General features: G+C 35.2%; 2 protein-coding genes across 8 annotated transcripts in view; both read right to left on the reverse strand.

The window, feature by feature from the left end:
- Positions 1-780: 780 nt before the first annotated feature.
- LOC113111975 (uncharacterized) lies at positions 781-4272 on the reverse strand. 4 transcript variants are annotated; one of them, XM_026277275.1, is made up of 5 exons: positions 4041-4272; positions 3279-3572; positions 3080-3195; positions 2921-2974; positions 781-1567 (listed from the first exon to the last, which is right to left on the reverse strand). In XM_026277275.1, the coding sequence occupies exons 1-5, from the start codon at positions 4255-4257 to the stop codon at positions 1460-1462; spliced, it is 789 nt and encodes a 262-aa protein (XP_026133060.1). In that variant the 5' UTR covers positions 4258-4272; the 3' UTR covers positions 781-1459. The 4 variants fall into 4 exon arrangements, with proteins under 4 accessions (XP_026133060.1, XP_026133062.1, XP_026133063.1 ...); XM_026277277.1 differs by having other exon boundaries at positions 4115-4185; XM_026277278.1 differs by having other exon boundaries at positions 3279-3546; positions 4041-4114.
- Positions 4273-7278: 3006 nt separating this feature from the next.
- Positions 7279-14309, reverse strand: part of LOC113111978 (sodium channel protein type 4 subunit alpha A) — a 43920-nt gene continuing 36889 nt past the window's right edge. For 3 of the 4 annotated variants that reach the window (XM_026277281.1, XM_026277282.1, XM_026277283.1), the window contains 4 exons: positions 13907-14044; positions 13697-13801; positions 13224-13494; positions 7279-12482 (listed from right to left, as the gene is read on the reverse strand). In XM_026277281.1, coding sequence (XP_026133066.1) covers positions 11182-12482; positions 13224-13494; positions 13697-13801; positions 13907-14044 — 1815 coding nt within the window. In that variant the 3' untranslated portion in view covers positions 7279-11181. The remainder of the gene's footprint in view (positions 12483-13223; positions 13495-13696; positions 13802-13906; positions 14045-14309) is intronic. The other variant, XM_026277280.1, reaches the window with a different exon arrangement.

A 14309-nucleotide genomic window follows, 5' to 3' on the forward strand; every position in this document is an offset into this window, starting at 1 on the left:
TTATGAAGTGAAAACAAGAAGAAACAAATCTGTCATTAAGGTATATAGAGGTGTAGTCTGAAGTCAAAAATAGCTTAATATATATATATATATATATATATATATATATATATATATATATATATATATATATATATATATATATATATATATATATATACACACATATATTCTTACAAAAACACAGCTTACTGATGGACTGGAGAGGTGTGGATTGCTTGTGGATTATTGTGATGTTATTATCAACTCTCATTCTGACGGCACCCATTCACTGCAGAGGATCCATTGGTGAGCAAGTGATGCAGTGCTTCATTTCTGACAGAAATCTGTCTGAAATCTGAAGAAGCAAACTTTCATCTTGGATGGCCTGAGGGTAAACTACATGATGAAATTCTGTAAAATCAAATCTGGTTTTGACTGGTTTTGGTAAACACCTGGGCAAAGTCAAGCAGAATATTTCAAACATAAAATATTTGTAGTGTGTCTGAATGGCCATAAGATGGAGCACTTTCCCTCCCTAAATTTACTCTTACAGTAGCTTTTTATTAGAAGACTGAACAGTCTTTATCTTTCTGACAGCCTTTCTGTGTTTCTCTCCTTTAATAATATTTGTATTATCCTGTCCTTCAAATGAAGTATATACTTAATCCATGCATGTAGTCCAAATGTGGTTTAAGACCACTCAGGAAATCTGGGAGTTTTTTTTTAAACCTGTTTTAAACACAAAACAAAATTTTATTAAAAAAAGTTAAAAACAAAAATTATGACAAAAAAGAAAAATACATTTTAGCATTCTGTATTTTACTAATCAAACAGCAAATTTGCAACAAAGACAATGTTAAATCCTTGTACAGATGGTCAGGTGTTCTGTGCAGATGCTCTTTCGAAGACTTGTGGCATTAGTGCAAAGAAAATATAGCAAACATTTACCAAAAAAAGCTGCTTTGTGGAAAACACCTGCTATTCACATGCTTATTTGTACAGATTTGAAGTGAAAGCTCCCTTGAGCTTTAAACAGTTCCTTACCAATAGTATTTTTATAACCAAATAGAGAGCACCTTGTTATGAATGACTAGCAGATCCGGTGCATTCATACAACAGTCACTACCACATAATACACTGTACAGGAAAAGGAATATAAACTCGAATTAAAAGTGTAATACAGACAACAAACAAGCAAAAAAAAAACACAAGTTGAATGTATTACAATGTCTTTAAATGTTTGTTATTGTTGTATATGTCACATCCTCAAAAATAAACCTCAAGCCAATAAACATCATAATAATTTCATACTTTCCAAAGTTTGTTTTATAAGCATTTACTGTATTTGCACACAGCGACGTCAGTCTGCCTACATGTGACTTATCCAGCACAAACTGACAGGGGATTGGATGTCATTGCGAACATTTGTGTCTGGTGTTGATATCTGCAGATCAATTATCTGATGGATGGGTTTTTCTCACTCTTGGTATGGGTACTCAACTTCCCACGATGCATCTGTGGCCTGCTGAAAAGCAGAGATGTCCTCATACAGATCGCCACCACCACACTGCTCAACCGCGAGGCCCTGGACAGCACAGACACAGACAGCACACCGATGTTAGGCAAAGAAGAGGACGAAAATTACATACTATAAGTCTTGAGAAGCATTAATTATTAAGATTCATTTATTATTATAACAAGAATAAAGCATTCTTCCATCAGGGAGAAAGGTCAGTATTTCATTAGTAATGAAGCTGAGGTGATAACAGTAGTGATAAACTGCTAAATGAATCACTGAAGCAGTTTATTTAACAATTCTATAACTCTGTTGTCATAACCTGCTGGAAAAACAAAGTAACATGCACAAAGAGTCCCTGAAAAAATGTGTTTTTTTTTCTTGTGTTTCAGTAAAATATCTTGAAATATTCATAAGATACATTTACTTAAGAGGCAACATGACATTAAATAGTCTTGTTTTCTAAAATATATATTAAAATTAAGTGACTTTACACTTCACACTTTACACTTTACACAAAAAACTACAAATAAAACCCGTTCTTCCTTATTAAATAAATGTATTCCTCTCACCTCATTAGTAGATTGTGTTTTATTTTATTTTATGCATGAACTCACTTAATTTTGCTCACTTTAACTTTAAAAACCCAAAAAAGTTACTTAATGCATAAACATCAACAAAAAATAAAACTCGTTTTCCCTTTAAATTAAGTTATTTATTTATTTATTATTATTATTTAAAAATATTTACCCCACTGGCAAATTGTTTTTTTTCTTAACTTAACTCAATTGAGATAACAAATATCTGCTAATGGGGTGAAACATAAATAAACCTTGTTTTCCCCTTTAAATTAAGTTTTATTTTTATTTTTTTCATATTATTATTATTTTATTTTTTTACCCCACTGGCAGATTGCTTTCCTTTTTTATAAACTTAGATTAGTTTTTTCCTTTTCTTTGATAAACTTACTTGATTTTGATAATTTTACAAATGTATCAGATTCGACAGCAACAAATGTCTGCTAATGGGGTAAGAAGAATAAACTTTTTTTTACCTTTGTATTAAGTTTCTTTTTTTGTTTGTTTTTATCCTATTTACTCTAAATTGTACATTTTAGTACCTAAAAGTGTTCTTGTTGACAAAGGTTCCACCCCAGTGACATCTTTCGTACCTTTTTTTCTGAGAGTGCACTGATGGACTGTTACAGCAATACTCTTGGAATGCCAATCAAATTCTAATTTTCCTTTTTTTTTAAGTATAAGAAGTATAAATTCATGCATTGTGCATCACAACAGACCATGCGTGTCTTCACTTCCGGAAGTGAATGCAACAATAGCTGCAGAGCTCAGAGCTAAAAACTCAACCAACCGTAAACCAACACAATGACAGTAACAAACTAAGCAAATGAACCAAAACACTCGCCTCATATATGTGATTATCATCAGGCTCTTCGTAAACCGCATCTTCTTTTTTCTCCTGAAACACAATGAGAAACAGCTGTTAGATGTCAATAAAAATCGTAAAGGATACTTTACATGGATAAGTGCACAAATCAGTCTGTGGAAATGCAGTGGCCCATACCAGTCTGTAAAAGTAAACCAGAGGAACGATGATGCACAAAATCAAGAGTAAAGTCTGAAGGAAAATTATAAAATCTTTGACTCTCATTCTCTTCAAGATCTGGGGCTGAGTGTATCCTGCAAAAGAAAAAGAGAGAAAAACACACGTATACAGGCTAGTGGAGAAAACAAGCGAAAAACATTGATAAACTGACACCTACTGTACACTATAAGCTCAGTTCCTGGTCCAAGTGTGCCGTTCAGTTTGCAAAAGTAAGTGCCGCTGTCCTTGGTCTCCACTTTATAAAAGGTAATGGAAGCACTTTCATTATCACTCTTCTCCTTTATCTTTATTCTTTGGCTGCTCTTGAGCTGGATTTTGCTATTCTGGCCTTTGAACCACTCTACATGAGTCGGCAAAGACTGATCTGTCAGAAAACAGTTTATCCACACAGTCCGACCCATCTTAACGGCAATAACTCGTGGCTTCTGGAACACATGGATATTTCCTTCAGCTGAAAAGATGAGATGGATGGAGAGAAAAAATGCAAAACAGAGCCGGTTTAATATTGCAAAATTCATTTTCATGTTACCAGCCGAGGTAAAGCCAAGAAGCATGCTTTCATTATGAAAGACGCTAAACAGCAAGGATTATAAAACTGCATGAACGGTTTATTGCTATAAAAGGGTATCTGGCAAATGCAAACTTGTTTTGAAGCGATGGGACTTCCTCTTTCACTCACAGATGGAAAGGAAGAACAACACTGAAAACAACTGTATTATGCAAACTGTTATCCTGCAACTTTCAAATGTACAACAAAAATCATATGATGCAATCTTAAACTACTGCTATCCTAGTAAATTCTGTCCGGAACCTAAAAAGTGTGCCAAATGTTGCATTTCAGTACAGTAACTTAAGTAAAAGTCAAACACAACAGTATACAATATATACAGTTTTCAAGGTCTAAAGCTGTCATATTTACCTGAAAGGTAAATCAGCGCCATGACTAAAGATCCCAGCAGGAAGTAATGCATGATTCTTGATCCTGAAATATACCTCTCTAAGAAAGTGCAGAAGTTTGCGCAGATCACATAGACAGAAGAGAAGGAAGACAGCTCCACCAGAGTGAAGGGTGAAGGGTGCAGGTCATGAAGACGATTCCGTTTCAGAGAAACATGCAAATCAATACACTCATGCATCAAAAATTGAAGGAGCAAGTGAATCATCTTAATGCAAAATATAAAGACTGATATAGACTGCTTTACCATGTATGTACACACATGAGTAATGATAACCGTTTATGCATCACAAAACCAGATTAATATCTTGGCTGAAAATTACCAGTATGTTTTCTGTCTGTAGGCATTTCCTTTAACCCTAAAACAGAATGCAATGCGATGTTTAATTCAAAATAAATGAGAAAACCCCTTGTGAAGAACGAACATGAAACATTTCTAAATATTAACATGGTCAGCCTACATCAGGCTGCCTGTATTATTACAGACTTTCTTAGAGTGAATCATATGCTCACAAAAAAAGAAATTAGCCATTGCAACAAAGAGTTAAATGCAAAATCCCTGTTACATATATTGCCTTATGCAATAAACAATTACTTAAGAAGATTCAGCTGTGCAAATAATAGCTGCTACACTGAAAAAAACTATATTTTTTTTACTCAGAAATTATCAGTAAATGTAACAAACAACATCACTCAACTAAACATTACATTTTTGAAGTAAAATAAAATAAGAGTTAGAATGTTTTACTTTAAAACACATGCTATGTCAAACACTAGTCATTAGAGTATTAGTAGACCGTCTGCTTAAATATCTGCTAACACTTATTTTAATGACATTTTACTGACTATAAGTTACTTTGCAAGTACACTCTTAAAAATAGAGGTTCCAAAAGGGGTTTTGCAGCAATGCCACAGAAGTGAAAAAAAAAAAAAAGGTTCCATGGATGTGAAATGTTCCTTATGGAACCACAAATGCCAAAGGAGAACTCTTATTTTTTTTATAATTGTGATACATGTCAACTTCCAGTCAGGTGTTTTGAGCGGCCCTCCAGGAGAAATGCTATGTGCACATTAATCTGGATCATTTTAAGAACTTTTTTTTAATGTTTTCTAAAAGTTGCACCTCTAACAGACCTGTGTGTGTTCAGGTCGCATTTACGGTCTAAAATGAATCATCACTTTTTGCCACAGGACAGCAAATGTTGTAACAATGTTGGTACCACCATAGATATGCATTAAAACAATGTGCATCACATGACTTAACATGAATAATGGTTTATCCAGCTATTTTTCTTTGCTGGACAAAATACTATTTCAGTGTAGATGAAAGGCCAAAAAAAAAAAAACTTTTTCAAATGTATTCAGATTAATGTGGACGTAGCCCAAGACTGGACACCCTTGGTTTATTATATTTTATTTATTAATTAAAGTTTTGTTATATCGCAAAATAACAATAAAGTGTCTTTAATTTCAATGCACAAGATGGTGCTTGTCATGTGCATCTGCGGTGCAGTTTGTCACAGTCATTGAGCTGTGTAAGTGATGTAACACTCAGCAGCTGTAACCACACTCACTCACAAAAAACAAATAAAACCAATCAAGTATTATTAACTTATGTGGTTAAATGTTCGGTCCACTGTACAAAAATAAATTCTTGAAGCTTTAAATAAAACAAATAATGGAGTATATTTTATTAGTGCTGTCAAAATTAGCGCGTTAACGCATTCGATTAATTTGAAATATTTAACGCGTTAAAAAAAAATAACGCAATTAACGCGGTTGCAGTTTTTTTTATTTCCAGTTGTGGCCTATGTGTGTTCAACGTGCAAAGAAATATGGATAAGACCAAGGAAGGACTTTTAGACGGAAAGTTTCAGTATAAAACTCTGCCGGATTACTCTTCAGTCTGCCACAAGAAACATTATGACTGTATGACTGTAACAGTGCATAAATCAGACCTTTCTGTAACGCTAACGTTAATAAGCTTAAACGAAAATAACGAAATAATTGTGTAGCGGAGTATTTTTTGTACACAGTGCCGCGAACTGTCAATCACTCCTGTACGCGTGCATCACTGTCCTCCTCAGCTGCAGCAACTTGCGCTCTCTCTCTTCATCAAGCTTTAAAACAAAAAGGGGACAAAAAGATCATATTGTCTTTGTGCATAGGCTATAGATTAATTAGATAAATGAATATCTAAATTTGTGCCTTGCCGTCTACGGTATTTTTTTAGAACTTAGAAAAAAGATGCTGCAGCCAATGAGCAGCCAGCGGGGGCTGCAGGACGACTCAACCTCCGCAGACAGTTTTTAATGTTTATCAGACAATAAATACTCAAGATTTTGCTTAAGTATAACTCACAACGAGTTTCACACACCTTCTCCGGCCACGTTGAGTTGTTGACACTTAACAGTGGGAAAAGCGACACATGCGCTATTCACTTGTATAACTTAAGGGTGAATGGGTAATGTAGTTTCTGCTCTGGGTGGGATGAATTAGGAAGCTTGCATTGTGAAGGGCGCTCTGAAAATCGGCAGTGCAGTTAAAAGATTAAAACCTCTATTAAAACAGATGTCCAAATGAGCGTACCGGTACGCTACAAGCACGTTCTGGGCGCACGGAGAGGTGGCGGTACGCTCGAGAGCTATATTTGGAAGTGGCGGTACTGAGTACCTGTGCACTGGCCCACTTAAAGCACTGGCAATGACTATACTTTGGAATTTTTTTGCAGTCCACTTAGAATTCAACGTGGAAATCATTTTTGTTTTTTATTGGCATTGATTGTTTTGAAATTCAAATGGTACTTACATGCCTGTGTTTTTATTTCTGTAATAAATATGGCTTTCAAGCCAACAGTTAATTTGGAAGATATTGATGGTTTATTGCAGGTATGTTGTTTACATGAGAAAATCTGTGTTACAAGTTAAACAAAAATTCCAATAACATCATATTTTGAATTTAAATAGTTTCTTTGTCTTGAGTTTACATTAATTATTTACATTTTACATTTACATATCCAAAAAGTTTCAGTCTTTTAATTGCGATTAATCGCGATTAATCGCGATTAATTTTAAAAAATTGTGCGATTAATTAGTTAATTTTTTTTAATCGATTGACAGCACTATATTTTATACTTTATTATACTATTTCAAAATGTTCAAGGTTAATTCAATATTACTTGTTTATTATTTCTTTGAAATTGTTTGTAAAATGTACTAGCAATTTTTACTGTAGCAATAAATAAGCAATGTAGCAATGTCTAATTGTAGGGAGCGTGGTTTAAAAAGTTTTGCAGTCGATGTAAAATAGAAAAGAAGCTATCGCTGAGGAAATAACTAAAATGATTTGATAAAAATTATGGAGTGGCTCTCAGTCCTCTGTGTTTCCCTGCCTACGATGTGAGACTACAAAGGAAAAACTCCAGCATCCCTGTGACTATAAATACCTGAAGGACAAGCAGTTAGAAAACAGGACGGATGGAAAAAAACAAGTTCTGTGTACTTACCACTGCTATGACATGCAATGAAGCAAGACTGTAATTCACCAGCTCTCTTTGTACTTTAACACTGGTTCAGTGCTGGGAACTCAGTGGCCTAAGGAGATGGCCAGATGACAGTCTGCCAATTACACACACACACACACACACACACACACTTTAATGCCCCAGATTCTGATTGACTCAAAAGCTGAGGGAATAACGACTGTAAATACTGAAAAAATACTGAAAAAATACTGTTTGTGAAATAGTTGTTTGTCCAGTAAAATATTTTGTGCTAGTAAACATTTCTGAACAGTAAGAACGCTCAACAATATCATTCTTTCTCCCATCTGTGAATGTGCTTGTGAAAGCTAAATTATCCCCATAACACAAATGCCAATGTATAGATCACTGGATTCCAAACTTATTAAGATTGGTTACCTGAGGTGAAGACATCTCCAGCTGGGGGTAAAAATAGAAGGTGTGAAACAAGAACAGATATCTGGGCAGAGGCCACTGTGACACACAGAAAAAGTCATAAGGAGCACAAGTCGAATGGAAAAAAAATGGTCTCGATAAACACCTCTGGGAAAACATATCCACAAACAACACATGATAGCATGCTAAGACTGTAAACTCAACTAAATCCTGCCATGAGATAATGTGTGTTAGTGAAGAACTGCAATCTGAGACTGCAGTTCAAACCTTTAAAGCATAAAGAGACGCACCTTTATCTTATCAAATTTATTCTAAGGACATTTTAAATTAAATGTTGTCCTGTGATGATACAAAGAAAAGACAGCATCTAACAAAATAGGCTTCTATCTGCAAAGTATATATACAGGCAATGAGGCTAGCCAATCCTAAAGCCCTGCAATGTCTTTCTCCTTGATAAAAATGTAAACAATAGAAAATTATTTGCATATTAACAATATCAATATGAAACCAAAATTGCACCAAACTGCCCAGTTTTTGTTGTTGTTGTTTTATTCTCAACAAAAGTAATTCTCATTTTAACATATAGTAAACTAATGCTTTTTGGAAATAAGAGACCAAATCTAAAAACTATACGAAATATACATATCTCAAAGTGCTTTATTTATGAGTTTTAAGAAATAAGACATTTGCAGTCACATTAAGACTTCAGAGGAAATCCATCATTAAATGTATCTAATACATACAACTCCTAGTTATGACAGGTACTAAAACACTGAATATACTTTGGGATTATTAACTTGATAATGTTTTAAAATGGCCAATTTTAAGTTTACAACATAATGAAAGGAATTCAAAGGAAGGTGTAAACATCACAAGTATAGCTCAGGTAATAAATATGAATTTCAGCTAGATATAAATTAGGTAAGAATCATGTGAGTAGATACTGGACACTTCAGGCTCTTTTTGTAAAGAAGGGAATCAGTTATAAAGCAGTTACAGAGTAATGCCCTTGCCTGGACAAAGATAAATAATCTGACGCAACTTTGCAACAGTTATCAGGGGTACTCTAAATTTCACATATTATTCATCAGTTCATTAAAATGGATACTATGATGCTCAATTCACATCGGGATATTAGTGCTAAATACAGTTAAATGGATGGGGTTATTCTAACTAGGTTTAATTAACTTCTGAAATAACTTCTGCATAAGAACATGAAAACTGCATTTACTTTATGGCTTGGTAGATTTTCAGCATATAGTTAAAAAATAGTAGACTAAACAGAGATCTGTGCAGCTAAACATCAGAATTATACTGAAATTAACATTTCAGGTTTTATAATTCAGCAGTAATAAAGAAAAATATATAATAATACATATATTAATATATATATAAGGGTTTAAAAAACACTGTAGTAAATTCTTTGAATTATTATTGAATTATTAAGTGTCCGCCGGAAGCTATTAATACTGATACATTTTGCAATAAGTATTTAAAAAGATGATTTAGGTAAAAACTATGATAAACCTGTAAATGGGAGCTTTTTGGAAAAAACTGTGCTTTAAACAACCATAAGAAATGTACCATTGTCACCAGATACCGTAGTGAAAATACATCAGAAGTACTGGGTGCTAGCATGCAGGGGATGAAACATTGTGATTTCATTTTCAACATGAAAAATTCTCCTCCATATAGGACTTTTCTTTTCTTTTCTTTTCTTTTTTTTTGCAAAACAAATTGTCCCAGGTTTTTCACAAGAAAGCAATCAAACAAGTGTACAAAGTTTCTCTGAACACTTAATATTACTAATTATTCTAGTGATGGGAAGTTCGGATCATTTCACTGACTCGGACCTTTGAGGCTCATTCGGCAAAATGAACAAATCTTTTTTATTTAAAATTTATCAAAATATAATTCAAATGTTACTTGTTATTCCCTAACACGTCTACTAGTACTTACACAAATGTTGATCACACTACAAACAATACAAAACTATAACGCTATAAGAAACAGAAAAGATGAATTCATTGTTTACCTGGGTCTTCAGTCTGTGATTAGTTCACCTAACCTCTTATCTGACAAGTCTTCGAGTCTGAGTCGCTCCTTCATCAAGTGACAGCCCCATAAGCTTTAAATTAAGCAGTCTGAGCCAGAAAGAGATTAGATTAGTTCATCTCATCTTGAGTCTTTGGGTTTTTCGAGTCTTCCTTCATCACGTGACAGTCCCATAAGCTTTGACCATAGACTGTATGAAAGGAGTTAGCTTGGCAACAAATCTTTGTGTATATTTGTTTCTTTATGTTACTACATTTCTGGTCTCAAATTGTAGCTTTTTACTACTACAGTTTATAAATGTGTGAATTTCGATCATGATGGTTATTTTCCATACACTGAATGCTGTAACAAAGGTAATAAAGAGTTGCTTATTATTAAGACTCTTTCTGACTCAGACTCCATTGGTTATGCTTATGGGTCTGTCATGTGATGAATGAACGACTCGAAAATCCCGATGCCTCATGAGATGAACTAATCGATTCTCTTTCTGGCTCAGAATGCATTGACTGAAACGAGTGAAATACATGACTAATTCCACTACAGAACATAGAATTTTGCGCATGTGCGACTGAACGAATCACTCCTGAGACGATTTATTCTTACCGAGTCACATTAAAGATTTGTTCAAAATGAACGAATCGTTCAAGAACGACCCATCACTAAATTATTCCCAAAAATCTAAATTTAAAAAGTGGGTGTGGCCACTTTCACTTAAATGGCTGCAAGTCTTGAATGGAATGAGATATTTTCACCAAACTTGGCACATTTGTGTATGGATTCAGTCTAAGGTCATGTGAAAATAACTGCAGCACTTAGCCACTTGGTGGCGCTACAACAGGAAAAAAACGCAAACATATATATATGTACTGTATAAGGGCAAAAGAACATGGCTAAGTTATGACAAATATACTGGGAAATTTTTAATTGGGATCAAACAAAATGAATCCTAAATGAAACTGGTCTTTACAAAAGTATAAACAATAAAAAAAAACAGTACTCCCAAGAAATAGCATTCCAATGCTGTCACACTGTAGCAGTCCTGTGTAATCCTTTAAGCCATCTTGTTTTAGGAGAGTAATTGTTCAGTGCGTGCAGGTGATACTCCATTTTACATCACAAGGATTATCTCACCAGTTATACTACTGACTCTTTTATTGTTGCATTCTCTAAACTGCAGAGGCCATGCATCATGGGTGCAGACTGGAGGATCGCCTCACTTGTAAGCTCCACTGGAAGTGTGAGTTGTCCCTGTGGACGAGGGTAGGCTATGGATACTCGGTGCTGCATGACCGAGGTGGGCTTGGGCGGCTGTGCATTAGGTGGCAGCGGCCTAGCCTGCAGCTCAAGAGCCATGGCAAGTTCTGGATTGCTGCCATAAAGGGCATCCATTTTCCTTGCAATTAACCCTTCGGTTTCAGGAGGTTCTTCATCGTTTTGACCCCTGACTTTCCTCTTTGAACGATGCATGAAGCATGCATACCGGATAGCACGTTTGAGGAGATGTCTACGGTATGTTCGTTGAACCGCAACGGCTGCATGCACTTCCTCTTTCCTCCTGAGAGTGGTGGTGATTGGTTCAAAGGAGGCAGATGTAGGATTGCTCATTGTGAATTTGGCTTCAATGCTCTCCTTCATGGCAGCCATCTCAATCGTGTCACCAAGAACCTCACGGGTAACTGCCAAAAGAATATCCAGACAGTGGATTTTGTCACCGGTTACAATGGGTAGATCCATGGTGATTAGTTTAAGGCGGTTGGGTTTGGCAATTCGTAAAGGCTCCTGCAAAGCATCGACGAAGTCAAACAAGCGGCTGTACTCAATAAACAGTGTTCCATCAATGTCAAACTTTTCCCACGTCTCGTCAAACATCGTAAAGTCATCCTCACAGAGCGGGTCTCCACTCTCCTCTTGAGCAACGTTGAAGTTCTCAAGAATGATAGCAATGTACATGTTCACGACCACCAGGAATGACATGATGATGTAACTGCAGAAAAACATGATACCCATGCCAGGATTCCCGCAGTTCCCCCGAACGTCTGTACCAGGGTTCTCTATGTCAGGGTCACAGTCTGGAGGGCCGCTGTTCAGAATAGGCAGCAGAAGCCCATCCCAGCCTGCCGAGGTTGTGATCTCAAACAGGCAGATGATGCTGCCGCCAAAGGTTTCAAAGTTGAAGATATCGTCGATGCCTGCCTGCTTTTTTACATAGGCAAAATTAGACATGCCAAAGATTGAAAAGATGAACATAATGAGGAACAGAAGCAGTCCGATGTTGAAGAGGGCAGGAAGTGACATCATTAAGGCAAATAAAAGAGTCCTAATGCCTTTTGCCCCTCTGATGAGACGTAGCACACGGCCGATTCTGGCGAGCCGGATCACACGGAACAAGGTGGGAGACACAAAGTACTTCTCAATGATATCTGATAACATCAGACCTTGGGAAAAAATAAATATGGGTTATTATAAACTATTTAGTGTTGTTACAGTGTACTAGTAGTAAAGTATACACTGGTCCGCATCTAGTATCTAGTTTATTCAAATCAGTAAAATACACCATAACAAGCTATAATGGCATGATGTTTCACAACTAAAGGCTTATTGGAAAATCTTGGCAGAACTCCAACAGGTTCCATTTGAAATGAACATTAGAAGCAAAATGTCACCAACAATTTTTATTACACAAATTGGGATTACAGGGGCAGATTATGGATTAATAAAGATTTATTTTCATGTGGGTCCTTGCACAATACTATGTCATGATCCCAAAACCCTTTTACCACAGTGTTTGATTTGTAAATGAATACATTTTGATATCTGCTGCATCACATAACCAGCTCCATATCAAATTTTTTTTTTGATGTAGTAAACTTGCTCGAACTAAACTCACACCCAGTAGCACTGCAATTTTGATAAAACTTATAGAATCAAGCTTAAAATGGCATGGCTACTTCAGCAAATTCAAGTTTTGTTGTGTTTAGTTAAGTTTAGAGTAGGTTTTTGTGTATATCGTACATTATTTTCAAACACAATGGAACATAAGCCTTGTTTGCATCATTCACTGGACATTTCACTTTCAATGTGCTACAAAACATGCAAGAGGAAACATAATGTAATTTTGCAGAGATGTCACTGCAAGCTTTTTTTTTTTTAATGAGCTTGGGTTGATCTACACTTACCTGCTATAGAAAGAATGACCACAACAAAATCAAAGACGTTCCAGCCAATAGTGAAAAAGTAATGTCTGAGCGCAAACATCTTAAGTACGCATTCTCCTGTGAAGATGATGATGAAGAACAAATTGATCTTGTACAAGATATCCTCTTTCTCAGCACTCTGGTCATCCGTCTCTATCATCATGGTCACCATATTGAGGCAGATAAGCACCATGATAAAGATGTCAAAGAACTGTTTTGTTATGAAGTCAAACACCACACCCTGGATCGCATTCTGTAAGGAGAACAATGTACTGGATTAGTTTTTAAAAACCTCAAGAGATCTAATGCATATATATATATATATATATATATATATATATATATATATATATATATATATATATATATATATATATATATATATATATATATATATATAAAACATTTGTTGAAAGTCAATTAGTTGTTATTGATGTAAGTCGAGTGGGTCATACCGATGGCCTAGGAATAGGTTTTGGAGGTTTCTTGGAACCCAACTTCTTCATGGCATTGTAGTACTTTTTTTGCTCCTCTGTCATGAAAATGTCTTTCCCTCCAAAGTGCAGAAGAAACAAATATTAATTATTCTTTCTGGTAAAGAACTACCCAAATGTACAACACAAATTCAAAATAATATGGAGTTTAGTTAAAAAAGATATGCTTATCTTAGCCTTCTGCTGATTGAAATTGTCAATGATGACACCAATGAAGAGGTTGAGAGTGAAAAAGGATCCAAAAATGATGAAAATAACAAAATATAGGTACATGTAAAGGTTGATCTCATATGACGGCTGCTCTTCCACCTAACATGGAAAATAATCAAATGAATGACACAATAAATGTAAGTCACACTATAAGCAAGATTTTAAACTCTAAACTAGGGCTGTCAGTTGAATGTGTTAACTTAATTAGTTACAAAAAAATAACGCGATAAAAATTAAACAACGCACAAGGAAAAAAAAATTTAACGCACAAGGGCTGTTTTTATCACAAAGAACACGAGTGCAACTCATAGACTGTAGGCTATTTTATACAACAGTTCTCTAAAAAAGAAGTTTATATTATGTT

Source organism: Carassius auratus, chromosome 12, assembly GCF_003368295.1.
Source record: "Carassius auratus strain Wakin chromosome 12, ASM336829v1, whole genome shotgun sequence".
NCBI lineage: Eukaryota > Metazoa > Chordata > Actinopteri > Cypriniformes > Cyprinidae > Carassius > Carassius auratus.